General features: G+C 61.2%; 1 protein-coding gene and 1 long non-coding RNA gene across 13 annotated transcripts in view; one reads left to right on the forward strand and one right to left on the reverse strand.

The window, feature by feature from the left end:
- Nucleotides 1–17,027, reverse strand: PWWP3A (PWWP domain containing 3A, DNA repair factor). 12 transcript variants are annotated; one of them, XM_064573564.1, is made up of 14 exons: nucleotides 16,873–17,027; nucleotides 16,063–16,148; nucleotides 15,420–15,505; nucleotides 14,070–14,140; nucleotides 11,806–12,636; nucleotides 10,595–10,696; nucleotides 8,843–8,913; nucleotides 7,373–7,449; nucleotides 6,807–6,867; nucleotides 4,896–5,097; nucleotides 4,455–4,505; nucleotides 3,577–4,013; nucleotides 1,875–1,963; nucleotides 1–326 (listed from the first exon to the last, which is right to left on the reverse strand). In XM_064573564.1, exons 5-14 carry the CDS (start codon nucleotides 12,479–12,481, stop codon nucleotides 272–274), a joined length of 1,821 nt encoding a protein of 606 aa, XP_064429634.1. In that variant the 5' UTR covers nucleotides 12,482–12,636; nucleotides 14,070–14,140; nucleotides 15,420–15,505; nucleotides 16,063–16,148; nucleotides 16,873–17,027; the 3' UTR covers nucleotides 1–271. The 12 variants fall into 12 exon arrangements, 11 of the variants coding, with proteins under 11 accessions (XP_064429634.1, XP_064429613.1, XP_064429629.1 ...); XM_064573543.1 differs by having other exon boundaries at nucleotides 16,020–16,148; nucleotides 16,873–17,008; XM_064573559.1 differs by lacking the exon at nucleotides 16,873–17,027 and adding an exon at nucleotides 13,798–13,949 and having other exon boundaries at nucleotides 16,020–16,074.
- The window catches only part of LOC135361856 (uncharacterized), a 27,557-nt gene continuing 20,321 nt past the window's right edge, over nucleotides 16,992–24,227 (forward strand). The window contains exon 1 of the long non-coding RNA XR_010405993.1: nucleotides 16,992–17,352. This is a non-coding gene — a long non-coding RNA (uncharacterized LOC135361856). The remainder of the gene's footprint in view (nucleotides 17,353–24,227) is intronic.

Genomic DNA, 24,227 nt, shown 5'->3' on the forward strand with positions numbered 1-24,227 from the left:
TTTCTTAAAACTCCTGTTTAATACTGGATACAGTGCTTTTTAACATAAAAAAAACAAATGTGCACCTTTTATTAAACAATACAGTACAGTCACAAGTAATGATATGCAATAAAACAAAACACATTTTTGTTTCAAAATCAGGAACTCTACCTTCCACAAAAGCCAGGAAAAGAGCACCCACAGATGAGAAAGAAGCGAGCACATTCCAGGCCCTGGTCCCGCAGACCGCACTCGCGCCCCAGCCACGGGACCCATGGCGGCCCCTCCAGCATCAGCACCGCTGACTCCTTTCTTCTAGGAGCTGGTTATCAAATATTTCTTTTTCCCTTCAGAAAACAAAAGCAGAGAGCCTCGTTTAGTAATTCCTCGTCTTGAACATGAAACAGACGAGTCCGTGCTTCACGGGGACAGAGTCTCCGTGTGGGGAGATGGAACGTTCTGGAGACGGAGGGTGGGGGTGGCCGCAGGACGGTGAGTGGGCCTCACTCCGCTGAGCTGTGCACTCAGAGACGGTTACGACAGGACATTTTACGTCATGTGCATTTTACCACAATTCATAAAAAAAAATGAACGGCTTTTTAAGGAGTGTGAACTTTCAAATTGTCCTCATTAAGCGACTCCTTGATAAGAATTACGTTAACGGGTGTTTGGGGCACGCCCCCAGGGTTGGCGACCGTAACAAAGAGCACAGACTGGGACAGCGGGCGGCTCAGGCGAACCCGAGGCCGCTGGGCGGGCACCCCTGATGGTCAGCACAGCCTGAGGGAAGGGGCCCCGCCCCTGGAGTCCGGAGCAGGTGCACATGCGTGTCCACGGCTGGCCAAGAGCAGCGGCAGAGCATGAAGACGGACAGCCGTCCTCACAGGCACAACGGCCAGCCCCTCGGACGCGGAGGAGGAAATCGCTGGGCGGGGGGGGCAGGTCCCGGCCCCGACCCTGCTCCCCCAAGAACACTATTCCGTACTTGTGTTGAGGGCACCGCACTGGACCACCGAGATCCAGGGACAGAAACACCAAGTCTCCCTGCTGCCAAGGCCCCTCGTGCTCTGCTGGCTCATCTGGGCCAACACTCCTGCACACCGAGCCAGACGGGCCCTTCCGTGGCCAGCCTGGCAGCTGGCCTCCCCACCCCGAGACCTGGCCTCCTGGCACGCCGCGGGGCCCCCCCGGGAAGGAGCGCGGCCTCCTGGGAGCTGTCTTCGCTGTCCGGCATCCGTGACAGTGGGCCCAGGCGGCCTTGGACAGAGACCCTGGCCTGCGACTCTAGTTGAGTCTTCAGCCTGTCACTGCCACGCGGGCCCAGCCTGTTCCCAGCAAGCCTGGCAGCAAGCCCAGAGACGGGATTAGGGGCTCTGGGGGCCAAAAATCCCAGGGCGGCTAACCTCACCGACGGAAGAGAAACATCTTGATCACGGCATTCTTCTGACCAGCTAGGAACGGCCCAGGCGACTGCTGCCGTGTAATCTTACTGTGTTTTCTTAAACGGCCACGGCACCGGGGCAAGGGGAGAAAGCTCGAAATGCAAACAGGAGCCCATGCGAAACGCGATTAGGCACCGCAGGCCCGGCACGCGCCCAGGGAGCAGCCCCGGTGGGCTGCCTGTGGGCCGTGGCGTGGGCCAGCTCTGCCTGCCCAGACCGGCTCAGGGACGCGCCCGAGGACAGCGCCCACTGCTTGCGTCACTGGGTCCCTCTGACAACTCCTGGCCAAGGGCTAACGTGCACTTCCCATCGCAGGCACTTCATTCACCCGCCGGGCACCTGGACCAGCGTGTCGGCAAGAGGGGCCTTGAGCCCCAGCCACCAGCACGAGGGAGCGCGAGCCCTTCTAGACACACTTGTGCTGCTTGGGGAGCAGCGCCCTGAGCAGCCTACCGGTAGCTGAGGGACGGTCCTCTGAGGTACTTCTCCTCAGCCGTCTTGTAATCCACAGCGTCCACCGCCGCGATCGCGCAGATGATGGCCTGCAAGGGGCAGAGGGCGCTCAGCCGCGGGCAGCGGGCCCGTGGCGCCCGCAGAGCTAGAGGGATGCGCGTGGGGCCCGGGGCAGCTTCCGAGCAGCCTCCACGAACACGCACGGGTCCGTGAGATCTCTGCAGTCACGTGAAGGACGGGGTCTTTCGGACGAGACACGAGAGTTCGTGTCACTAAAGGCAGAGAATGAGGCAGGACCAAAACCAACAAGCCCATTTGTGGAAATTTGTAAGTTCACTGTTCAAACAACAGGAAAAATATAACCGCAATCATCCAAGCACACGGCATGTCTGACGTTGAGAAATCCTTCTCTGTTTCTTCAGAAGAAACAGCAGAACTGTGGTTACTAGAAATGTGATTTTTTATTTTTTTAGAGAGCATTCATTTGAGGGGGAGGAGGAGCAGAGGGAGAGGGAGAAGCAGGCCTCCCGCAGAGCAGGGAGCCCGATGTGGGGCTCGATCCCAGGATCCCGGGATCACGACCTGAGCCGAAGGCAGTCGCTTCACCAACAGTGGCCCAGCGCCCCCAGAAAGTGTTTTTAAAGAGCCTGTGAGGGGCGCGTGGCCGGCTCGGTTGGGAGCGCTTGCGACTCTCGGTACCACGCTGGGGATACAGGTCACTTAAAAATAAAATCTTAAAAATCAAGCAGAGCCTTTATGGTCTAGAACAGGGTCCCCCAACACCCCTGGGCATTGCTGACATCGGGTCGGGCAGGTCGCTCTCTGGGAGGCGTCCAGGCACTGTGGGGGTCCAGCAGCATCCTGCCCCCTGCCCCCCGTGAGAACCACAGCCGTCCCCACATAGGGACCAGTGTCCCTGGGGCAGAACCACCCCTTCCTTAAAGATACACACTGGAGGGCACCTGGGTGGCTCAGTTGGTTAAGCGACTGCCTTTGGCTCAGGTCATGATCCCGGGGTCCTGGGATCGAGCCCCGCATCAGGCTCCTAGCTCAGCGGGGAGCCTGCTTCTCCCTCCCCCACTCCCCCTGCTTGTGTTCCCTCTCTCCTGTCAAATAAATAAATAAAATCTTCAAAAGAAAAAAAGTTTGGGGAACCCCCCCATAATCACCTGGGGGGAGGGAGCCAGAGATACAAACCGCGTGAGGTCGCTATTCCCACTGGGTGTTGGGCACCCAAGCTCCCTGCTGCGATCTTCATCTCGTCTGTATTTGAGAGCTTCCAGGCACAGAGGTAAAGACCTCTGAGCTTAGCAACCTTTCCCATACGTGCTCACACGTGCCCAGCAGAGCCCCCCCCTCCCCGCCTTCAAACCCACCGGGGTCATCACGTGTGCATGCCTGCCCAGCCAAACCCCAGCGGGTGCATCCAACACAACTACGGCTCCCTCTCCACGAGCAACGCCTACTCCGGAAACGCGTCCACGTGCACACAGTTTAAAGCACGTGGTTCTCGTCCCCCGGCACTGGCCACGGGGTCTCCACGCCGCCCCAGGGTGGGCGCCGGGCTCCATGCTGCCGTGGCCTCCTGGGCAGACTCCTGGAGAACGCCATCCCAGCACCAAACCCCAGCCCCGCGTGCCTGGTGGCCGCGGCCACGGACCCCCACCCGCCAGCGCGCACGACGGCCCTGCCGTCCACTCACTTCAGGCAGGAGAACGTCCAGAATAAAGCGGATCCGGTCGCCGTTGACCCGCGCCAGCGTCCTGCTGCCCGTCTCCTGGTAGACCCCCTGTAAGTACTTCACCACCAGGTCCAGCTGATCCTCGTCCTCCAGGTACGTCTCCACGCACGTCACGTACTGACCCGAATTCAGAAACGTCTTCAGCCACCGGGACGGCTTCCTGTTCTTCAGGATGGCCCGCAGGTGGCCCTCGGCGCCCCTCGCTTTCACGATGTACTCCACGAGCTTCTGGTTGGCCCGGTCCCGAGCAGCCCGGGACCGGTCAGGGAGGACCTTCCTGAAGGGCCGCCTCCTCCCCTGGGGGCTCCCCACCACAGGTTCCTCGGGGTACCCCCCGCTCAGCTGCGGGAACCTGGTCCCCAAGACGTCCTGCTGGATGGACTTGCGGACGGGATAACCTGCAGACGAACGACACGTCTGTGGGACCGCCGGCCTGGGTGGGACGGCTCCCTCCTCCTCCCTTCACTGTGCTGTCTGGGGGCTCTGCGGGAGAGTCCCCCCCGGGCCCCCAGGCACAACCACCACGGCCCTAAGGACGCCTCCTCTGATGGGACCTGTCTCTCCCCCGCTCAGCCCGACGCCAGTGTCACCCCAACGAGCAGAGCCCCCAGGGTATGGTGGGACTCTCCGTTCACCCCAAACTCGGGCACCAGGGAAGGCAGGAGGAGAGGCCAGGTGCCCGGTGAGCAGTGGGGGCAGGCGGCGGTCAGGGCTTGTTCCTGGCAATCTAGGGTCAGGCTGGGGACAGGGCGCGGCCCCCACCCAGACGCATCCCCTCCCGAGCTTCAGACACAGAACACGGCTGCTTCACGCCTCTCAAGAGGAGTCGCCGGGCTTACTTATATCGGCAGCGTAATACTCCAGGAAAGAGCCCGCGAAAGAACCGCAGCCTGCAGAGGACGCACAAGAGAGCCACGTCACCCATCAGAGGCGGTGCTCGGGAGGGCCCGAGGGACACGGGGTCAGCATGCCTGCCTTGCGTCAGCCCCGCCCGGACCCCAACACCAGCGCGGCCGGCAAGGTGCCACCGCCCCTGGGGCACCCAGAAAGGCTACCGTCTGAAGATTCCCAACGGCCGGACGTGGGGTGGACAGAGACCAACTCTCTGATTCAGAGCAAACCCCGCATTCCGTTCGCACCCAGTCTTCGCCCCGTGTCTGCCCACCTGCCCTTGTCGGGGACAAGACTGCCATGGGCCCAGGCCGGGCGGCCATGGGAAACAGGCCTGCGCTCTGCCCCCAGCTCGGTCCCTTTGTCCAAGGGTGTGCAGGCCCACATACCAAGCCGGACCCTGTAGTCGGTGATCAGGGAGACACACCAGCCGATGGCCTGGTCGAAGTCCTCCTTGGCTTCGTTCTGCAATGAGACCCAGGCAGCAGCTTCAGCAGGAGGCCACAGGCGCTCTTCCAACCCCCTCTGCGTCCCCGGCTCCCGCGTCCACACCGCAGAGCCAGCAGATGCCCCTGTGCGGGGCTGCTGAAGCTGCATGGGGAAACACACACGGAGGCCCAGGGCTGGGGCCAGGGCTGCTCAGGAAGTGGTCACGTGGGAGCTGAGCACTCTGGGAGAGGAGCGCTGGGGACTTTAAGGAGAGGAAGGTGGCAAGCACCCCAACGTGGCTGATGTCGCCCAAACAAGACTTGAAGCTCTTTGTACGACAAATCCTTCTAAGAGTCATCTCTGTGCCCTTGGCTTAGAACGGTGTCGGCTCAGTCGGGAGGAAGGACGCTCAGCCACCCGTGGGGACGCCCGCCGAGGCCTCAAGGTCCTCATTTGCAAACTGAGGACAATGCCCCCCCACCCCCCCGAGGACCCGAGCTGGGACCGTGGCCCGCTACCTGAGGTCCACGTCCTGTGTTACCGCCACCTCAGCCCGGCCCTCTCCCTGTGGCTGCCACGCATAGCAGCCGGGGGACAGGGACAGCAGGTGGTGCTGCTCCTTGCTCGGGAAAGCAGAGCTCAAGACCGTGAGCGTGACACCGGGGCCGGTCCCTCAGCACAGCCCGGGACAGTCCCAACTAGCTCGAGGCGGCCATGCTCCTGCCGCCGGTACAAGGCCTCAGTGACCCCGTGCACCCCACTCCACAGGCGGGCCTGGCTTTGCTGGGGAGCAGGAAGATGGGCAACAGGCATCGTCCCAGCGTCTGGATTACATGAGGCCACGCATCGTCTTTGTCACAGAACACAATTCTGTGTCTGGGGCACACCGACCTCAAAGCAAGATTCCCGCTCCCCTTTCTGACCACCCCCCCCCTTTGGGAAAGCTATCCGCATCCCCGAGTGGCCCTGGGGTCAGAGCCAGCCCCTGGCCTGGAGGGTTGGGCGCCCGGCTCCCCGCGCTCGCGGGCGTGTGGAAGCTCCCGAGGCCACGGCCGGCCCTCTTCCAGAACCGGGCCCCGCCAACGGGCACCCTGACGGAGACTGGGCGCCCAGCGAAGGCCGCTCTCAGAAGCTGTGCTGACCACACTCACCACAGACGGGACAGGAGCAGGACTACGTCGCAGGGACACGCACATGAGTGGAAGGAAGAGAAGGCTGGGGTCCGGCATGGGCGCTCCCCTTCCCGACCCCGCCCACACCGCAGCCCGGGCCGCCCGCACTCAGGGAGACGGCGGCGGGCAGAAGGCTCCCCGGGGTCTCCCCCTCGAGCTCCCAGGCAGTCCACGCGAACAGGAAGCCTGTGACGTGGAGCCAGGAACCTGCTCACCGGGCTGGGACAAGACCGCACTGGGGTGGGGGGCTAACAGACCCCTCCCCTAGGCTGGGTTTGGGCTGGGATAGCTAGTGTCACCCACACAGCACCGCAGGGCGGACGGTGTGTGTGCAACGGACCAGCACCTCGTGGCTCGTGGGCTCGGTGTACGATCAAGATCCGATGACATTTCGGGGGGGGCTCAGCCACTGGCGAGGCCAGGAAGCCCCGTGGGGCGCCACCGCGGCCGAGCACTCAGCCCCCCGCGCACACGCGCACGACAGCCTCCGAACCATCGCCCGCGTCAGGACACCGGCCTCGCACCCGGGCACACCGTCCTCTGCGCTGGACAACAGGGGGACGGCCGGCAACCTCCCAGGGCGGTGGTGGTCCCCGCCAGAACGGCCGGAGCCGGGCCCAGCAGACCACCGTCACGCGGGAGCGCACCGCTCCCCACGCACGGCGGCTGCTTCCCGGGCACGAAGCACAGTCCGCCTACCAGAAGCGCCTGTTTCTCTTTGCAGTCGAAGTGCTTCAGTCTCCTGAGAGACACCGTGATCCTGGAAGCAGAGGGACGAAGGTTAACGGGGAGCTCCCTCTCCTGAGTCAGGACGACGGTTCCCTCTCCTCTGATGGAACTAGCGGTGACCGCGGGGGCCCCTGCCAGCACCAGCTGCCCAAGGAAGCCCCGGACACAGGCACTAGGGGACGTGGCTGGGGCCGCCACGCGGGACGCTCACCCCCCGGCCACCCGTGGAAGTGGAGGCTGGGTCACTGCCCACAGCACCTGCAACGACTGGAGTATAGTTTGTGGGGAACGGGCGGGATCCGCCGAGTGTCTAACCGGGCCGCCCTTCAAAGCCGGCAAATAAAGCTTGGGACACCGGACTGCCCGAGCAGTCCCCTTCAACGCTTCTGTCTGGATTCGTCTTCCGGGGAGCTGGAGCACGGGGGCATGAGACCATCCCGGCCCTGGACCCCAGCCCCCTCCCCACCATCCCGGCGCCCCCGAGCCGGCAGGCCTTCGCCCGGGAAGCGTTCGCAGAGAGCAGACAGCTGGGTTACCCTCTCCCTTTGGGGTCCATGTGCCCCTCGATAAAGAGCACACTGGCTTTCTTATCTCTTCGCCGGACGCTCTTGACCTGTTGGCAAATCCAAGAAAATAAAGCATCAAGAACCCAGAGGAGGCCGTGGGCTTGAATTACCTTCCTGACCTCTGTTAACCATGCAGGTTGGCACATGGCCGGCGTGTGGCAAGGGGCGCCGCTGCCGGCGGGACCACGGCCAAGCCCCCGGCCGGAGGCTCACACACCGCCCTGTCTGCTGCACACGCCACTCAGTCTCACAGACGAGCAGGGCCAGGTGGCACCTTGCTCTGTTCTCTCTCGTAACAGAAAGACAAGCCCACACTACCTGCCACCTCTGCAGACGACCACACGATTCTCTCCTGACTCAGCAGGACAGGCTCATTCTCGTGTTCAGGATGAGCAAAGGGAGCTCAGGCGGGTGGGACTAGCTGAGGACACAGAGGCAGTGGTGCGTCCCCTCTGCCCGGTGCCTCTGTGTGTCCCCGGCTCAGCCGTAAACCCAGAGCTGACCCCAGGAACCTGTGACCTTGGAGATCCAGGACCCAGCAAGGTCCCCAGGAACTGGTGAAAATGAGGAGAGGTCCAGGAAAAGGGTGCCAGCTGCATGGGGTGGGGGGACACACGAGCGCCTGCCACAAAGTAAATACTGAAGGGAGGCCGAGGGGCCCTGATAAACGACCCCCAACAATGGTGCAGAGACACTGCACGGAGACCCCCACTTCATCTGCGTATCTGTTCAAGCTCCACCTTCTGCCCAGCAGACGCTGCCCGGATGTGGAGCCCACTGTCACTACAGCCAGTCCAGCATGGAGGCCATGCTGCCCGCTGCCCGTCAGCCGCACGGCAACACCAGGAGCGTCTCTGGCTCCTGCAAACACCTTTCCGGGTTCAACGTCACCGTTTCTCACTACAGGTTAAAGCCCTAGGGCCGGAGCCGTCGGAATGCCATCTACACTGGACGGGGAGGAAGGACACCGGACGAAGGAGGGGGAGCCGGCACGCGGCCCTGGCCTAAAAAGTAAACGGACAGCCTGCACCGTCCAGGCGCGGCGCACGGAGAAGCAGGGCCAGGAATTTCACTGCGCTGAGGCCCATCCACCGCACACGCACAGCCGATCCCCACCCTGAAATCTGAGCAATTTAAAAGCTCCAAAGGAGAAACTCTCAAGCGCACAGTATTAGCAATCAGCAAGTTGCCGATTTTTTTACACAGGTTTTCAAGTTTTCCTGAGCCTGCTCGGTCAAGACTGGACCTAAGACCCTCACACTCAACTGTGCCAAAATGATCACACTCCCCTTACTCAGGTAACCATCTCCAGAAACCCCGCTTAGAATCGTAAGGCCGTCGGTTTCTCCCAGTAAAGAAATCTCCGGGGCTCCAGCTGACACGAAGGGGGGCCAGGGAGTGGAAGCGCGGGGGCTTCAGCGGGGCGCTCCCGATGCTTACCACTGCTGGCCAGAAGGGGTATTTCTGGTGTTTAAGCCAGACCAGCATTCCTACTTCAAATGACCGTGGTTCTAAATTAGAAAGAAAGACAAAAAGATAAACAGTAAGTCAGATCCACATCAGGCACCAAATGCAACAACTGAAAACAACGTGTCTGTCGGAGATGCTTAAACCTGATGCTCTAACTCTCGTCAGAGACCCCCACGGTTTGCGAGGCAGTCTCACAACAACGCTGGCCTGAGTGCAGGGGACGCGCGCTGCTGAGCGGGGACAAGCTGGGGCCGACTCTGTAATCTCAAATTATTCCAGATTCAAACATCTTTTTAAGAAGAGTGTGGCTCAGAAACCCCAACAAAAGCAGCAAATTCCTAGGAAGCTCCTCAGTCTGAAAAACTGGGCTTTATCTTCAAAGGGAGAAAAAAACGAGTTACCAAAATCATCATCCAGTGACCACACAATTATCCCTAAACAAACTTTAACAAGACTTCCAACCGCACGCTAAACTCCAGAACAGATAATGTAAACGTTGAAACAGTGAGGTTAACGTCTCGCAGACACGAGAGGCGGCCAGCGCAGCCACGAGGCAAGGTCTGCGGGCAGGCAGAGGGCTGTCATCCGCCTGGCGAGAAGCGTTTGGTTTTTAAGAGAACCGTCAGGGCCCCGTGAGGACAAATAGGTCTCGGGAAACACCCAGACAGACATCAGGCTGCGGGGGGGCTGGGGACAAGACAAAATCAAACAGAAGCAAAAACCAGGGGGTTTCTCGGGGCTGTGGTGACCTGGCCCCCTGCCGGCAGCAGTGGACGAAAATGGCCTTCTGGAAGAATCTGCAAGAAGGCGCGTGGTCCCTTCTCTGGCCGAGTTCTGCTCCCAGGAGCGAAGCCGGCAGAGCTCTTTCCCAGAGGCACACGCCGGGCACGGCTTAGCCCCCCCCAGGCGTGGAACCATCTAGGCACCTCATGGTGCGGGGGAGGGCTCAGTAAGGAACAAGCGTGGCTGCGAAGAGTAATCAGAAGACCACGAGCAAGTGCAAAGTGGGTCTGAATTACCATCAGGTGCAAAAAGGAAAACGCAGAACCCTCAGCACAGATAGGGAGAAGCCACTGCGGCGTGGCCGACAGGAGCCGAGTCCAAGGGCACGCAGGGTGTCGCCCTTGGAGGAGAGGTCCCCCCGCCCCCCCTTCCACGTATTATTTTTGCAACATCTCGTCGTGAATCTATAGTTACTTCATAACGAGAAGGCTAAAAAACACCAGGCTACGGTAAAACGAAGCAATGGGTAAATCTAAAAATGAAATTCATTCTAAATGATTTACTCCATAAAACAAACTAAATTGCTGTCGGTTGTCGGTTTGGGATCTTGGGTCTTTATTTCAGGTCCTTCCACAAAGAGGGCCGAGCGCATGCTTCTGCGCCTGTTTGTTCTGGTGCGGCCCGCACATGCGTGTGGGAGGGGGTCCCGGGGCCCCGCTGCCCCGGGCCGGAGACCCTGCCTCTCTGGACAGACAAGCAATCGCCGTCCCCAAAGGCCTGCAGGCAGCGTGAATAGTAGCGACAGGACCCGGCTCTCCACGGAGGGCACAGGAGGACACATAAAGGGGAAGCGTGCTGGCAGGGACGCCCTCTTCCCTCAAGACCGACGGCAGAAAAGCGCACTCCGCATGCTGCGGGCGCAGGAGGAACGCCAGCCGCCTCTGCCCAGGGGCTCCGCGCGAGCGGAAGCGCGCGCTCCGGCTGCCGCTCAGGACTCACCGTGATAGAAAAGGATTCTGGGTGGCTCCTCATCATCCTCCTCTTCCTCCAGGACGGAATGAATGGGATTAAAGTCGACTGACTCTCCAGAAGACTGACGGTCTGCCAATGATGTTAGATTAGACTTTCACCGTCAGCATCTCAGGGACTCAGCCCAAGACACACATTTCGTGATACGTGACCGTCAACGCAAACGTAAAAGCTCCCACGCGCCCAGATGCAAGGTGGGTACGCTCTGACTAAAGCACACTCGCAGGCAACAAACGAGAGACAGAGCGTGGGGGCAGAGAGGCCTCCGCGTCTCCACGAGGGGCAAGCGCACAGCAGCGATCTAAGCGGACTGAGGGCCTGGCCGGGAGGCGGGCGGGCAGACGCAGGGACAGGCTGCGGCTCAGCTCCCTGCCGCCTCGGACGTGCGGACTCCAAGTCTAAACACATGACGCTTAAACTCAGGGCAGAAACCCGAGTACGTGTGTAGCGAGGGGGTGTGCGGGCACGGAAGCCCGGAGAAACGGACAGTTCTCAATCAGCAGCTCAGAAACAAGACGGGACACCGCCACGCTCAAAGGAAACGAGCCACCGCGCAAGACGGCCGCCACACAACAGTGCGTCTCCACAGGAACTGTGAACGAGTCGGGAGCCTTCTGAGTGAGTCCCTCACTTCTGAGATTCCTGCCCGTTCGGGGCGCGTGCACTGCACTCCTGTGCATCTGTCGGAGCCCAGCCCCGGGGGGTGTGGCCACAGCCTTCCTGCAGCCACCAGGCTCGGCCTCCAGTGCCCCCAGCCCTCTCCCATTCAGAACAAAAGACACAAGTCAGAATTACAACCCGGTGGGAGACACAGACAGAAAGGAATCGGGCAATATCTGCTCTGCCTCTGTTTTGATACGACCTCATTAAGATCAGGTTAAAAAACACACAAGTGAGGGATGCCTGGGTCGCTCAGTTGTTAAGCCTCTGCCTTCGGCTCGGGTCATGGTCCCGGGGTCCTGCTCGGCGGGAAGCCTGCTTGTCCCTCTCCCACTCCCCCTGCTTGTGTTCCCTCTCTCGCTGTGTCTCTCGGTCAAATTAAAAAAAAAAAAAAAAAGAAAGAAATCTTAAAAAAAAGACAAAAACACAACACCCCACAAATGCCTGACCCGCATCGGCCCCTGGGAGAACCCAGATCCGCCCTCTGCCAGCACAAGACCTTCTCGGCCGCAGAGCTTTACCTTCCTCCACCAGGATGCGAAGATTTCTTGTCTCCTCTGGGGAAGCCTGGGGGGCAGGCAGGCTGAGTTTGGCAGCACTGCGCAGAGTCATGCATCCCCTGGGCCTCTGCCTGGGCACTGCCCCCGGCTCCCGCTGCGGGGTGGGCAGCCTCTGACTGCCATCTGGGTGCAGCCGCTTGGCAGGGCGGCCTCGGGCATCTGGGCAGGCGGGGCGCCCCTGGGTCGGGAGCACAGTGGGGCCTCGCGGAGGCAAACCCGGGTCTCGCCCTTTGGCCCACAGACCCTCCTCCCTGACGCTGGGCGGTGAGCCAGGGGCTGGAGGGCTCCTCTCTTGTTCACCGTCTCCCCCTGAGAGCGAAGGTACCCTCTGACACGAGCTGGGCTCCTGTGCTAAACTTCTTCCCTTTTTACTCAGGGCTGTCCGCCTTCTGCAGCACGCTCTCGATCCACTGGCGTCCTGAGAACCACCTCTGGCTGAGGGGACCACCAAGGCCCACGCACTCTCACTTGTCCCGAGCTCCTTCTTGCGGTCTTTGCACTTGGGGTCCTTTCTACACGTGGGTGAACCCGACAGCCTTGGGCGTACACGTGCCCTCCTCTGAGGTCCGGAACTGCTTAGCACGTCTTCCTGGAGACCAGAAGAGCTGGGGTCACAGAGCGAGGAGGCCAGTTCCATGGGCTTCTCTCCTGAGGACAGAGCAGTTCTTTCTTCCCTTGAAGAGCTTTCTTGAGGCAAACTGGTTCTCTGGTTCAAAACATCCAGAGCCACTCGAAGCGAGCGTCTGTAGGCCAGTTCCTCCAGGGGTTCAGCAGGAACCTCGTTCTGGGAGGCTGCAGGGGTGAGAAGCACACAAAGCCGTGACGCCCAGGCGCCTAGCGCTGCTGTCAGAGCATGCCCCCGAGGGCTGACACGGGCTGTCACACCTGAAGGGGGGACGGACCCTGCTCAGCTCCGTCTTTCCCAGAGCGTGACAAGGCCACAGAACGACAGCCATTGTTCGCGGCCGTAGGGCTCCGCTTTTCCAAAACCAACTGACTAACCCCAACCTGATTGGGTTACAGAGATAAATCCCTCCGGGTCACAAAAAAATACTGCCAGCAAAACGTACTCAGATGCTTCCCACATCTTCCCAGCCTCACAGTTTCAACTTCAATCAGGCTCAATAAAAACCCTTGCCAACTCCATAAAGAACTCTGCCGGCAACGTGTTCTTGGGTGGCGGTGGGGGTGAGGGGCAGCCCATGAAAGGGACCCATTGTGGGCTGGTGGATTTTCCGTGCTTCTGTGCAAGGGCGTTTCCAAGCCAGAAAAGAGCATCACGGGCCTGGAGATTTGAGCCTGACCTCCTCGCTGCTACAGTTGGATTTATTCACTCCGACCCACAGATACGGCACTGTTTATGTGAACGAGGCGATGGGTGCCGTATCGCAACTCGGCGGGCACGACCCCTCCCGCACAGTCTCTTCCCGGGTTACTCGTAAAGGCTCCCACAGACCCCCCGCCCCCACACAACCGGGGCAGGCGAAGATGCGTGTCCAGGAGGCGGGGCTGACGCCGCCTAAGGTGTGCCGAGCGGATACCGCTTTGAAGCCAAGCGGCTTTTCCAAACGCAGATGAAAACGAACCCTACTTTATACACACCACTGGAAGGACTCCTGGTCAATCTTTCCACAAGACTCACAGCACTCGGTACAGGGGGTGTGCGCCCCCCGCTCTGAGGCGGCAGAAAACACTTCTGCTTAGGTTTGCTGAGCCGCCAGCAGGCAAGCGCACAATCAGCCCCAGCACCATGGGGCTCAGCCCTCCCTCCCACCAGGAAAGGCAAAGGGAGTGGGTGTCGGCGAGGAGAGCCCCGGCAGGCCACGGGCACCCAAACGCTCATCGCATAGTCCTTTCTCCCTGGAGCTTGGCTGTGGAATTTAAATACACAAACCCCTGCTCTCAAGCCCCGGGCAGAGAATGAACCAGCACCGAAACCAGTTTGAGTCTTACTGTGGGATGGGGGTGGTGGGGAAGGAAGCATCTTGCCCCATCTCCTCATGGAGGCAAATGCACACCGGAGGCCATGGATGTGACCAGCAGATCCCAATGCTCACGGCAGGCCACACTGGGAGTCAAGAACAGGATCGGTTCTGGGGTAAATTCTACAAAGGTTTAAGAAAACAGATCCATTTTCTTCTTCTCCTTTGGCTCAGGGTTACCTGGGGAGCAGGGTCTTTCCTTCCCCCACACAGTCTCTTTGTTATTTAGAGATGTGCTCTTACCCAGGGAGGAGGCGATCCGTTCGATGTGGGCCGTCTTCAGGATTTCCACGTCTGCGCTTCTCACCTCAATCCTGCAGGGACAGAAACACCCGTTATCCGCTACCAGCCAAGGCCACGAAGGCATTTTCAAAAGTGTTTTTCCTTAGATGACAAAAGAATTCGATTTCTTTCTCCTCAACTCTCCACTTAAACCAAAGTCACAGCCAACTAGGAATTCAGGTGTCTGAGGTGAGAGGCAGCAAGGACCCTGGTGAATGTTTTTTTTTTTTTCCTTTTAAAACAGAAAAAGTTGGGGCGCCTGCGTGGCTCAGTTGGTTAAGCGACTGCCTTCGGCTCAGGTCATGATCCTGGAGTCCCTGGATCGAGTCCCGCATCGGGCTTCCTGCTCGGCAGGGAGTCTGCTTCGTCCTCTGACCCTATCCCCTCTCAGGTGTTCTCTCTCTCTCAAATAAATAAGTAAAATCTTAAAAAAAAAAAGAAAAAAAAAGAAAACAAAAAATTGGCTGGATTTAAGAGTAAAAATGAATTCAAATTGTGACTTTTATGAGGCAAATCCTACTTCCAAATGCACAAATAACTCCTTTGTTAGATTTTCAGAGTAGCCGATAATGTCACTAAATGCTGTTTACAGCCCAGCAGGTGTGTTTTAGTTTAAAAGAACGCACTTTCTTTTTAAACTCAAGTAGTCAATTACCTTCCCAGCCGCAGGGAAGTGTGAGCTCTGGACTAAGCAAGCTTAGGAGGCCGCTCTGGAGGAATGGGGACCTGGGGAAGCTGTAACTGGAGCTGACGAGGTTTTATTCTGAATTGGGAATTCTTCCCTCAGACGCAGCAATACCACAATCATACGTGATCTGGGCCTTTTAATTATCCTGGGTAATATTATGTTCTTCCGCCTCCGAATAATCAAGGACAAGAGAGTAACATGCGTCCACATAGTGTGTGCCTTCTGAATGCCAAACAGTAGCTCCTAAACGGACGGACAGGCTGAAACATCAAACACTTCAAAACTGATGGGCCTGTTACACAAGTCTGAGAAAAAGCCACACCGATCTGCAGAAGGAACCATCCCTACGTGAACCCCAACGAGACTTTCCCCCGTGTATAATTTATATTTATTCGATTTCCCTGCCAATCTCTCACACGGTGGATCTCATATGGATCTTCAATTTACAAATGGACATAAAAAAAAAAACCCACCAGGATTTTCCTCTTAGGATTACGAGCACAAGTCCTTCACAGTAACCGAAAAATAAACCCCTAAGAGTAGACTTCACCTTTGGGTGCGGAGATGCGGTATCAAAAATACCATTCACAAAAGAGTAGTATTCAACAAACCCAACACTTAACTTTTCATCTAGGGAGAGTATCTGAACACTCAGAAAAAGTTCCTTTCTTCTCTTATTTTCTGTTGACGTCTCAGTTCTTGCCAACACCTACGATAAAGGGAAAAAAACCCGTCGTTACCAAGACGCCAGGAGCAGTTAACGCAAAGGAACGCTCGTGTGCAGACGCAAACGCAGCAACTAAGCCCCCGGGACCTCGCAGTACCCCGGCCCGCCCGGGACCTCGCAGCTGGGGGAGGCCAAGGAAGGTGCCGGGGTGAGCGGCAGACGCAGGCAGCGAGCGCGGCCTGCCGCTGGCAAGCCCCCCAGGGCACTGCCCCCGTTTCCAGCCCAGAGCTCCCTTCCAGACATTCCCTCGAGGTCCGCGCTGCCTCTCACGCCTCGGAAGCCGAACCTGCTCGTTCTTTCCGAGCTGCGGAAAAAGACGCTTCTGGACGCGTAACCTCGGGAGCCGCCGACCAGAGACCCCGCGAGGCGGGGGACGAGGCCGGCCGCCCGCCCGCCCCCGTGTCTGCGCCCCAGGCTCCCCCGGCCCGTCCCGACGGGGACTCCCCTGCCCGCCCGGAGGGCTCCGCAGGCCGGAGCCGCACACGAAGGCGGTCACCTTGGCGGGCCACAGTCGCTTCTCCCAAGTGCACAGGACGTACTGGGCGTCCGTCATGACTCGGACTCACGCGGCGAGAGGGGACCACGGGGCACCGACGGGGCGCTGGCAGGTCCGCCGCGGGGCGCCCTGCAACACAGTCGACGCAGGGGCCTCGGGGTTGTGTGCGGGCGGCCGGCCCGCGGCCGGCACGGCGGGGTCGCCGCGGCGCCGCGCTCCCGCCCCGCGGGCACGCAAACGGCTCCCGCACAGCCCGCCCCGCGCGCACAGCCCGCCCCGCGCGCACAGCCCGCCCCGCGCGCACAGCCCGCCCCGCGCGCACAGCCCGCCCCGCGCGCACAGCCCGCCCCGCGCGCACAGCCCGCCCCGCGCGCACAGCCCGCCCCGCGCGCACAGCCCGCCCCGCGCGCACAGCCCGCCCCGCGCGCACAGCCCGCCCCGCGCGCACAGCCCGCCCCGCGCGCACAGCCCGCCCCGCGCGCACAGCCCGCCCCGCGCGCACAGCCCGCCCCGCGCGCACAGCCCGCCCCGCGCGCACAGCCCGCCCCGCGCGCACAGCCCGCCCCGCGCGCACAGCCCGCCCCGCGCGCACAGCCCGCCCCGCGCGCCGCCGCGGCGGGGGCCCTCAAAGGACGGGGACAGCTGCGCGGCTGTCCTCCCGGGCCGGCCGCCCACGGGCACCGCCGCCGGAGGGCCCAGGCCCGGCCGCACGCGGCACGGCGGGGCCTCGGCGAGCGGGGCAGGGGGCGCACGCGGCGGGGGCCCTCCTCTGGGGGTCCGCCCCTCCCCCAGGCCCGCGCGGCCGCCTCAGCCCCCGCCGGCCGACCCGCGGGACGCAGCCCGCAGGGCTCACCGGGCGCCCGGCCTTCGCAGCGCGGCGTCCCCGAGCCCGGCGCGGAGGGCGCGGAGGCCGCGGCGGCCCAACGGCGACGACACCCGCGCCTTCCCGGCCGCCGCCCGCGCCCACGCTCGCCGCCGCCGCCGCCGCCGCCCCCCGCGGGCTGTCGCGGCACCGCCAAGCCCTCCCCCGCCGCCGGCCAATGGGGCGCGCGTATCCGCCCCGGGACCCGCCCCTTCCGCCCGGGCGGGCGCGCGGGCGGTTGACTGACGGGCGCCGGGAGGGCGGCGCGAAGCCGGGGGGCGACGGCGGGCGGCGATGGCGGGCGGCCTCGGTCCGGGCCGGCCCGCTCTCTTTGTGAGCCCGCCTCCGGGCGCCCCCGCCCCGACGGCCCGAGAGAGCCTTCCAGAGCCTTCCAGAACCTTCACGCTCCTAGGGCGCCACGTGCTGCCGCGGTGCCCACGGCGGAGGCACTGAGCGCAGCCCGGGAGGCAGGTACCGGCGCGTGGGCTGGGCTCCGGGGTCGCGCCGCCTCTTTTCAGCCGAATCCCCCGGCGTCGGCCAGGCCCGTGACCTCGAGCCTCGCGCCCCGCCGCGGGCGGAGGAGGGCGACGGGCGGGGGGATGGAGAACTGGGGGCGCGGGGGGCGCGGGGGCTGACGCCCGGGGGTGGGGGCGGGGGCTGACACCCTGGGGGAGGAGGGGCGGGGGGCGCGGGGGCCGACGCCCGGGGGGCGGGGGCGCGGGGGTTTACGCCTGGGAGGTGGGGGAGCAGGGACTGAGACGGGGTGGGGAGGTGGGGAGGGTGGCAGGGGGGCTCAGGGGCTGATGCCGGGGGGGCGGGGGGCGCAAGAGCTGATGCCGGCGGGGGGGGCGACAGGGGGGCGCGGGGGCCGACGCCCGGGGGGGGCGCGGGGGTTGACACCCTGGGGGCGGGGGGCTGACGCCCGGGGGCGCGGGGGGCACGGGGAGGTCTGACGCCCGCGGGGGGGCGCGGGGGCTGACACCCTGGGGGAGGAGGGGCGGGGGGCTGACGCCCTGGGGGGGCGCGGGGGTTTACGCCTGGGAGGTGGGGGAGCAGGGACTGAGACGGGGTGGGGAGGTGGGGAGGGTGGCAGGGGGGCTCAGGGGCTGATGCCCGGAGGGCGGGGGGGGCGGGGGGCGCAAGAGCTGATGCCGGCGGGGGGGGCGACAGGGGGACGCGGGGGCCGACGCCTGGGAGGTGGGGGAGCAGGAGGGAGCAGGGGATGAGGCGGGGGTGGGGGCTGACTCTGGGGGCGTTGGCGCCCGCGGCGGGCAGGGAGAGGGGAGCTGACGCCCGTAGGTTGGGGGGGGGCCGGGGGCGGGAACCGCTCGGCGCGGGCGAGCAGGCCGGGCGCTGCGCCCTGTTCCCGCCTGCGGTGTAGACGGTGCCCGCCGAGGTCCCCCTGGGGCCCTGCTCGGGCAGTGGGATGGATTCAGGCGGTGGTGGAGTCTGAGTTCGGAGGTGGTTTGCAGGATGCGGGCTCAGCTGTGGTTTGGGCCGACTCGCCCTCGGGGTGCGTGTGGGTTTGGACGTTGGGTGCAGTCGTCGTGGGCTGCCGGGGGCGGGAGCGGCCCGCCTGGCCCTCCGCACCTAGGGCTGCGGCGGAGCGCGAAGGGGCAGCTGGACCTCGTCCGCCCCGGGCCTTGAGGCGTTCAGACCCCAGCCCCGCAGGCGCCCCTCAGTCAGACGGGCTCCGAGGCCGGTTCCGCAGTCGTGCGCAGACCCCTCCAGGTGCGGCTCAGCCCGGACTGGTTCCCGGAGGGGGTGTCTTGTTAAAGGCCGTCCTCCTGGCGCTTCTGCCGGGCTTTTCGCGGCGGAGCCTCTCGCGCCCTGCGCGTCTCGGGGTTCGGGGGAGTCCGCAGCCTTCGGGGCCGCCCGGTGGCCCGGCCTGGGCGTGCCGTGCGGGGAAGGTGGCCCTCGGGAGCTCAGGCCGATGGGGAAGACAGGTCATCAGGTAGCAACGGCAGCATGCCGGCGCTTTGCCCTCACTAGCTTCAGTTAGGGCAGGACCCGTAGAAGGCCGGGTCGTGATGAGCCCGTTATCGTGGTTACCCCACAACAGCGCAGAGCCCATTAGCCGAATGCTTCCCAGTTCTGTGCAGGGCCTGGCCCGGCTTCAGCCTGGCGCTTCGGGTGCTCCCCGGCAGCACGTGTGTGCTTGATTCGCCCGAGGGTCCGCCGGCGCCGGGGGCGGGCTCCTCCGCCCTCCTCCGCCCTCCTCCGCCCTCCTCCGCCCTCCGTGGATTCGGGGGTCCCTGCCCGCGCTCGCTCCAGCGGCGTCGCCGGCTTCTGACTTGGCTGCTGAAGGTTCCCAAGAGCACAACCCAGTTTACAGACGAGGAAACCCAAAGAGAAGAAGGTTGACTCATCTGTCCAAAGCAGAGCTGAGATTTTATTTTTAGGATTTGTTATTTATTGATTCCAGGAAGACGGAGCATGAGGGGGGGGCGGAGCAGAGGGAGAGGGAGAAGCAGACTCCCCGCTGAGCAGGGAGCCAGACCCCGACTCTAGGCTCCATCCCAGGCCCTTGGGATCGCATGACCTGAGCTGAAGGCAGGTGCCCCCAGAACTGAGGTTTGAGTTAGGAAACTAGCTCCAAAGCCCCATGAAACACAGGTTCTGACAAAGCTAATACAGGAGGAGTTCAAGAAACCAAGAGAGGAACAGACAATTTTGTTTGTGGCCAGGGGTCGGGGTGGAGGGGATCCTGGAAATGACATCTAGCCTGAAATCCTGACGTCTGAGTGGCCTGGGGATTGGGGGAGAGTTTTCAGAGCTTAGGGGGCCATGCAAAGACCCTGGGGTGGTGGAAGGCCCTACCTGTTAGAGAAAGTAAGTGATGCCTAGTGAGGCCCAGAACAAGGGTCGGAAGCAGAGGGAGTCCCTCAGGGCTTAGGTGTGCCCTAGGAGGGTTTCTTGGTTTTGTTTCTAATTTATTATTTTATAATAATTACCAACCCACAGAAGTTTGCAGAAGTAGTCCAGAGAGGAACCTTGTACCTGTCACTCCAATTCCCCCTGTGGTTATATTTTGCGTATCTGTAATACAATATCTCAACCAGGACACTGAGATGATAAAGTGGTGTGTGGAGCTCTGAGCCATTGTATGATGCGTAGATCTGTGTACCCACCACCCTAGTCAAGACACAGGACATTCCCATAGCCACAGAGAGCTCCCTCCAGCTGCCCCTGATAGACACCCCCCCCCCAGGCACCCCACTGCCATCCCTCGTCCCTGGGCACCACAAGCCTCTTCTCCATGTCTCTTAATTGCCTGTGAATGCTCTGTAAATGCAACCATACAGCACATAGCCTTTGGAGACCTGCTCTTCTCACTCAGCGCAGTACCCCGGAGAGGCATTCAAATTCTCACATGTGTCAGGAGTTCTTCCTTTTTGTCTGAGTAGTGTTCCATGCGGTGCATGTGCCGGATAATTTCCCTATTTTAAGGTCCCTGATGTCAACCCCATGTATGCATAGTTTCCAGGGATCAGAGTGTGGACATCGTTGGGACCCATCTATCCCACGCAGGGGATCAAGGAAGAGTGGAGGGCATGATCTAGACGCTGGCATACCACGTCTGCCCGGTATTCCCAGATCCAGGCACACCCCTACAGCTGTAGCTAGCTGCAGGCAGGCTGGGAAAGTTGTCTTTACTCTAGGAGCCACTTGCCCAGTCGTAAGGGAGGTTCTCCTTGGAGGAGAAGGGACATCGGAGGACAACTAGCAAACCCTCATCAGAGCTTGTCCGCATCTCAACCCAGGGGTGGTTGAGAGGATTCACCGGGCCCTTGCCTGTGAGTGTCCTGTAGGCTGCCTGGCACCCCACAGCTGGGGCCCCGGTGGGCACAGCAGGTAATATCAGGGAGGCCGGTGCTGTGGGGTGGCCTGAAGACGTGCTCCTTGGGCACATCGCCTCCACCTCAGTTTACCCACTGTGAATTAGGGGAGACTGCACTGGGTATCTCCCCTGTGATCCTACTGCCTCGTACCTGTAGTCCCAGTGGTAGAGAAGGCTGGTTTGTCTGTTCCCCACCCAGCCTGGGGGAGAAGCCTGGCCTTCCCTCCAGTGTCTGGGGGGCCTGGAGCCTTGGAGTGCAGTCCAGGAGAGATGAGGACTGAGTGACTGAGTGATCAAGTGGACAGATGTGTCCCTGTGGGGTTGCCCAGTGGACTGTGCCAGGAAGCCCCAAGTAGACCAGAGCAGAGTCTGTGGTACTCAGGACCCTTATCCCCGTAGCATGTAAAATAGAGGGAAGGCTGCGTCTGTGACTCGGGGGGGCTGAGAAGAAACCCCAAAGAGAAAGGAACCCACACACCCTAGGTCTCTCCTGCCTAGACCTAGGTACCAGCAGCCCCACTGCGAGTGAGCTCTCCTCCTACCTGCCTCCTATGGGCTACTCCTGGCCTACGCTGTCACCCCTCTGTGTCTTTGACGGTGTGGCAGGCCGAACACTAAGATAGTCCCCAGTGGCTCACGACCTTGTGTATCCACTCCCCTTGAGTGAGAGCAGAATTTGCACTGTGATGGGTGTCACATCTCTGATTATATGTTTTATGGTGGAGGTGAAAGGATTTTCTGGATGGAATTAAGGCCCTTTAATCGGTTGACTTCTAGGGGTGCCTGAGTGGCTCAGTCGGTTAAGCATCTGCCTTTGACTCTGCTCATAATCTCAGGGTCCTGGGATCAGGTCCCACATCAGGCTCCCTGTTCAGCGGGAAGCCTGCTTCTCCCTCTCCCTCTGCTGCCCCCCTGCTTGTGCTCTCTCTATGTAAAATAAATAAATATAATCTTTAAAAAGAGAATCAGTTGGTCTTTAGTTAATGAAAAAGGAAATTATTTTGGTGGGCCTGACCTAATCTGGGGAGCCCTTTAGAAGAGGGACTGGGGGTCCTCCTGAGGTCAGAGGGACTCTCCTGTGTCCATGGAGAAGCAGGACACTGCAAGGTATGCAGCTGCCCGGAAGGAATTGTGCCAACAGCCCCGTGAGCTTGGAAGGGGCCCCTCCCTCAAGGCAGCACAGGCCCAGCCAGCCCCTGGAACACCACCGCAGAGACCCTGAGCAGAACACCCAGCCCTGTGTTCCCCAGGCTCCCGACCCACAGAAACTTTCAGATGAGCGTTGTTTTAAGCCTCTAAGTCTGTGATCACTTACACGTTGCAGTAGAAAACAAACAGATGGCGTTCCTCCATCCGCCATGGTGGAGTCCCCAAGCTCCCTCTCCCGCCTTCCTCGATTGTTGTTTCCGTGCTCTCCCCAGCCTCCTTGCCCTCCAGAGGCCCAGGTCAAGGTGCAGCTGCTTCAGGGAACCCTCCCTGGGAGCCCACAGCCGGTCTGCACCTACGGCGTGGTGGTCACTGGTGGGGTTCCTGTCTGTTTCGTTCTCCCTCCTGACACGTTGCACAGGGTCACTCGCACTTCTGCCCCCATCAACACAGGCAGGGCCGTGGCATGGGTGCCGGCGGGAGAAACGTGAGCAGAGCACTGTGGCCAGCAGGCGTTCGCCCTCCGCCCCTTTCTGCTCGCCCCAGGAACCGGTTCTGCTCTGGATGCCGGCTGCCCCCCACCCCCTCCGCCCCGGCCAGGCCCAAGAACAAGGAGGATGGTGACACAGTTGAGCCCCACTGACCATAGTGGATGACTGGTGTAGGAGTTCCTTTAGCTGCTGTAACAAAGCAGTGTCACCTGGTGCCTTAAAACTATAGGTATTTATGATCTCGTGCTTTTGGAGAAGTCGGAGATCCAGGCATAGGCAGAACTGGTTCCTTCAGGGGCTCTGAGGGAGCGGCAGTCCCACATCTGTCTCCCAGCTCCTGGGGGCTCTGGCAGTCCTTGGCTGTGGACACATCCCTCCCCTCTCTGCCTCTGTCTTCACATGGACTCCTTCCCTGCCCTGTGTCCCTGTCTCCCTTTTTTTTTTTTAAGATTATTTATTTATTTGACAGAGAGAGACAGCAAGAGAGGGAACACAAGCAGGGGGAGCGGGAGAAGGAGAAGCAGGCTTCCCATGGAGCAGGGAGCCCGATGCGGGGCTCGATCCCGGGACCCCGGGACCATGACCTGAGCCGAAGGCAGATGCCCAACGACTGAGCCACCCAGGCGCCCCCCATCTCTTTTTATAAGGACACCAGTCATTGGAGTTATGGCCCACCCTACTCCATTATAATCATCTTAGTTTCAGCAAAGACCCTACTTCGTGAGGTTCTGAGGTTCTCGGTGGACGTGAGTTTGGGGGGGACACTATTCGATGCAGTCCCCGTAGCGGGTGAGAAAAATGAACCTTTATTGTTCACAGACGCTGAGCCTCAGGGTGTTTGTTACGTCGCGGAGTGTCGCTGATTTACACTGTAATGTAATTATTTGCCTGCATACTTGTCTTCGCCTGGACACTGACCTCCTGCCAGTGGGAGATGGCGTATCATCTGTTGTTGTACCGTTGGCACCAGGACATACTCTAGAGACGCAGGTGGGCTTGTTTAGGAGAATACCTTAATTAGGACTAGGGACCGGTCAGGGCAGCCCTTAGGGTGTGAGGTGAAAGGGTGCATGGAGAAGCCGCTAAGCTTCCCAGCAGGAGGAGATTGCCGCCATTTGGGAGGAGAGGGGGAAGAGGGGCCGCCCGAGGTCGGCGGAGAAGGCAGAGCCTGTGGACATCGCAGCACCCCATCCGGGGGCCCCGTGCCGCAGAACAGGATTGGCCAGACCCTCCCTGAGCTGGAGCTGCTCAGCTGAAGCAGAGGACAAGCTGCCGGCCAGTGGCACGGTGCCCGGTCCACCGAGAGCTCAGCGTGGACAAGGGGACTGGAAGGCGCCTGCCACGTGCGAGGTGCCGTGGAGACCACGCTCCCCGTTACAGCAGCCTAGCCCTGAGCTCCTCGTGCCGCCAAGGCCCAGAGTGTTGACCCAGCCACAGGGCTGTGCTGGCGCTGGCCGCCCGGTGGGTGCAGGGCAGTCCCGGAGGAGGCCGTGGCTGGGACTCCATCATGATCCTGAGCTTTGTTGGGTTACCTTGGGCCTGCATTATCTCTGTCGTGGTTTTTAGAAAAAGGGGACTGAAGAAGTAAAGTATTTTAAAACCACCTGCATTATGCTTCCCTGATGTGGGACTGGCTCCCTCCAGGCCGCTGGACTGACTGCTGTGTGCCCCTTCCCAGCAGGCCGCCCCACCGTCAGCCGTCCTGGGGGCCTGGCCCTGACTCGGCCTGCAGGGCCTGTCGATGGCTCTGCTGACAGCTCTGAAGAAGCCGTACGCCCCACTTCACAGCACTGATCCCGGTTGTGGTACTAACTGGCTTTCACACCCCAGTCTCTCCTCCTTGGCATTGCTGCCATTTACCGCCTTCC

This window comes from Mirounga angustirostris, unplaced genomic scaffold, assembly GCF_029215605.1.
Source record: "Mirounga angustirostris isolate CCGP_5_RB_7025 unplaced genomic scaffold, mMirAng1.0.hap1 SCAF_1, whole genome shotgun sequence".
NCBI lineage: Eukaryota > Metazoa > Chordata > Mammalia > Carnivora > Phocidae > Mirounga > Mirounga angustirostris.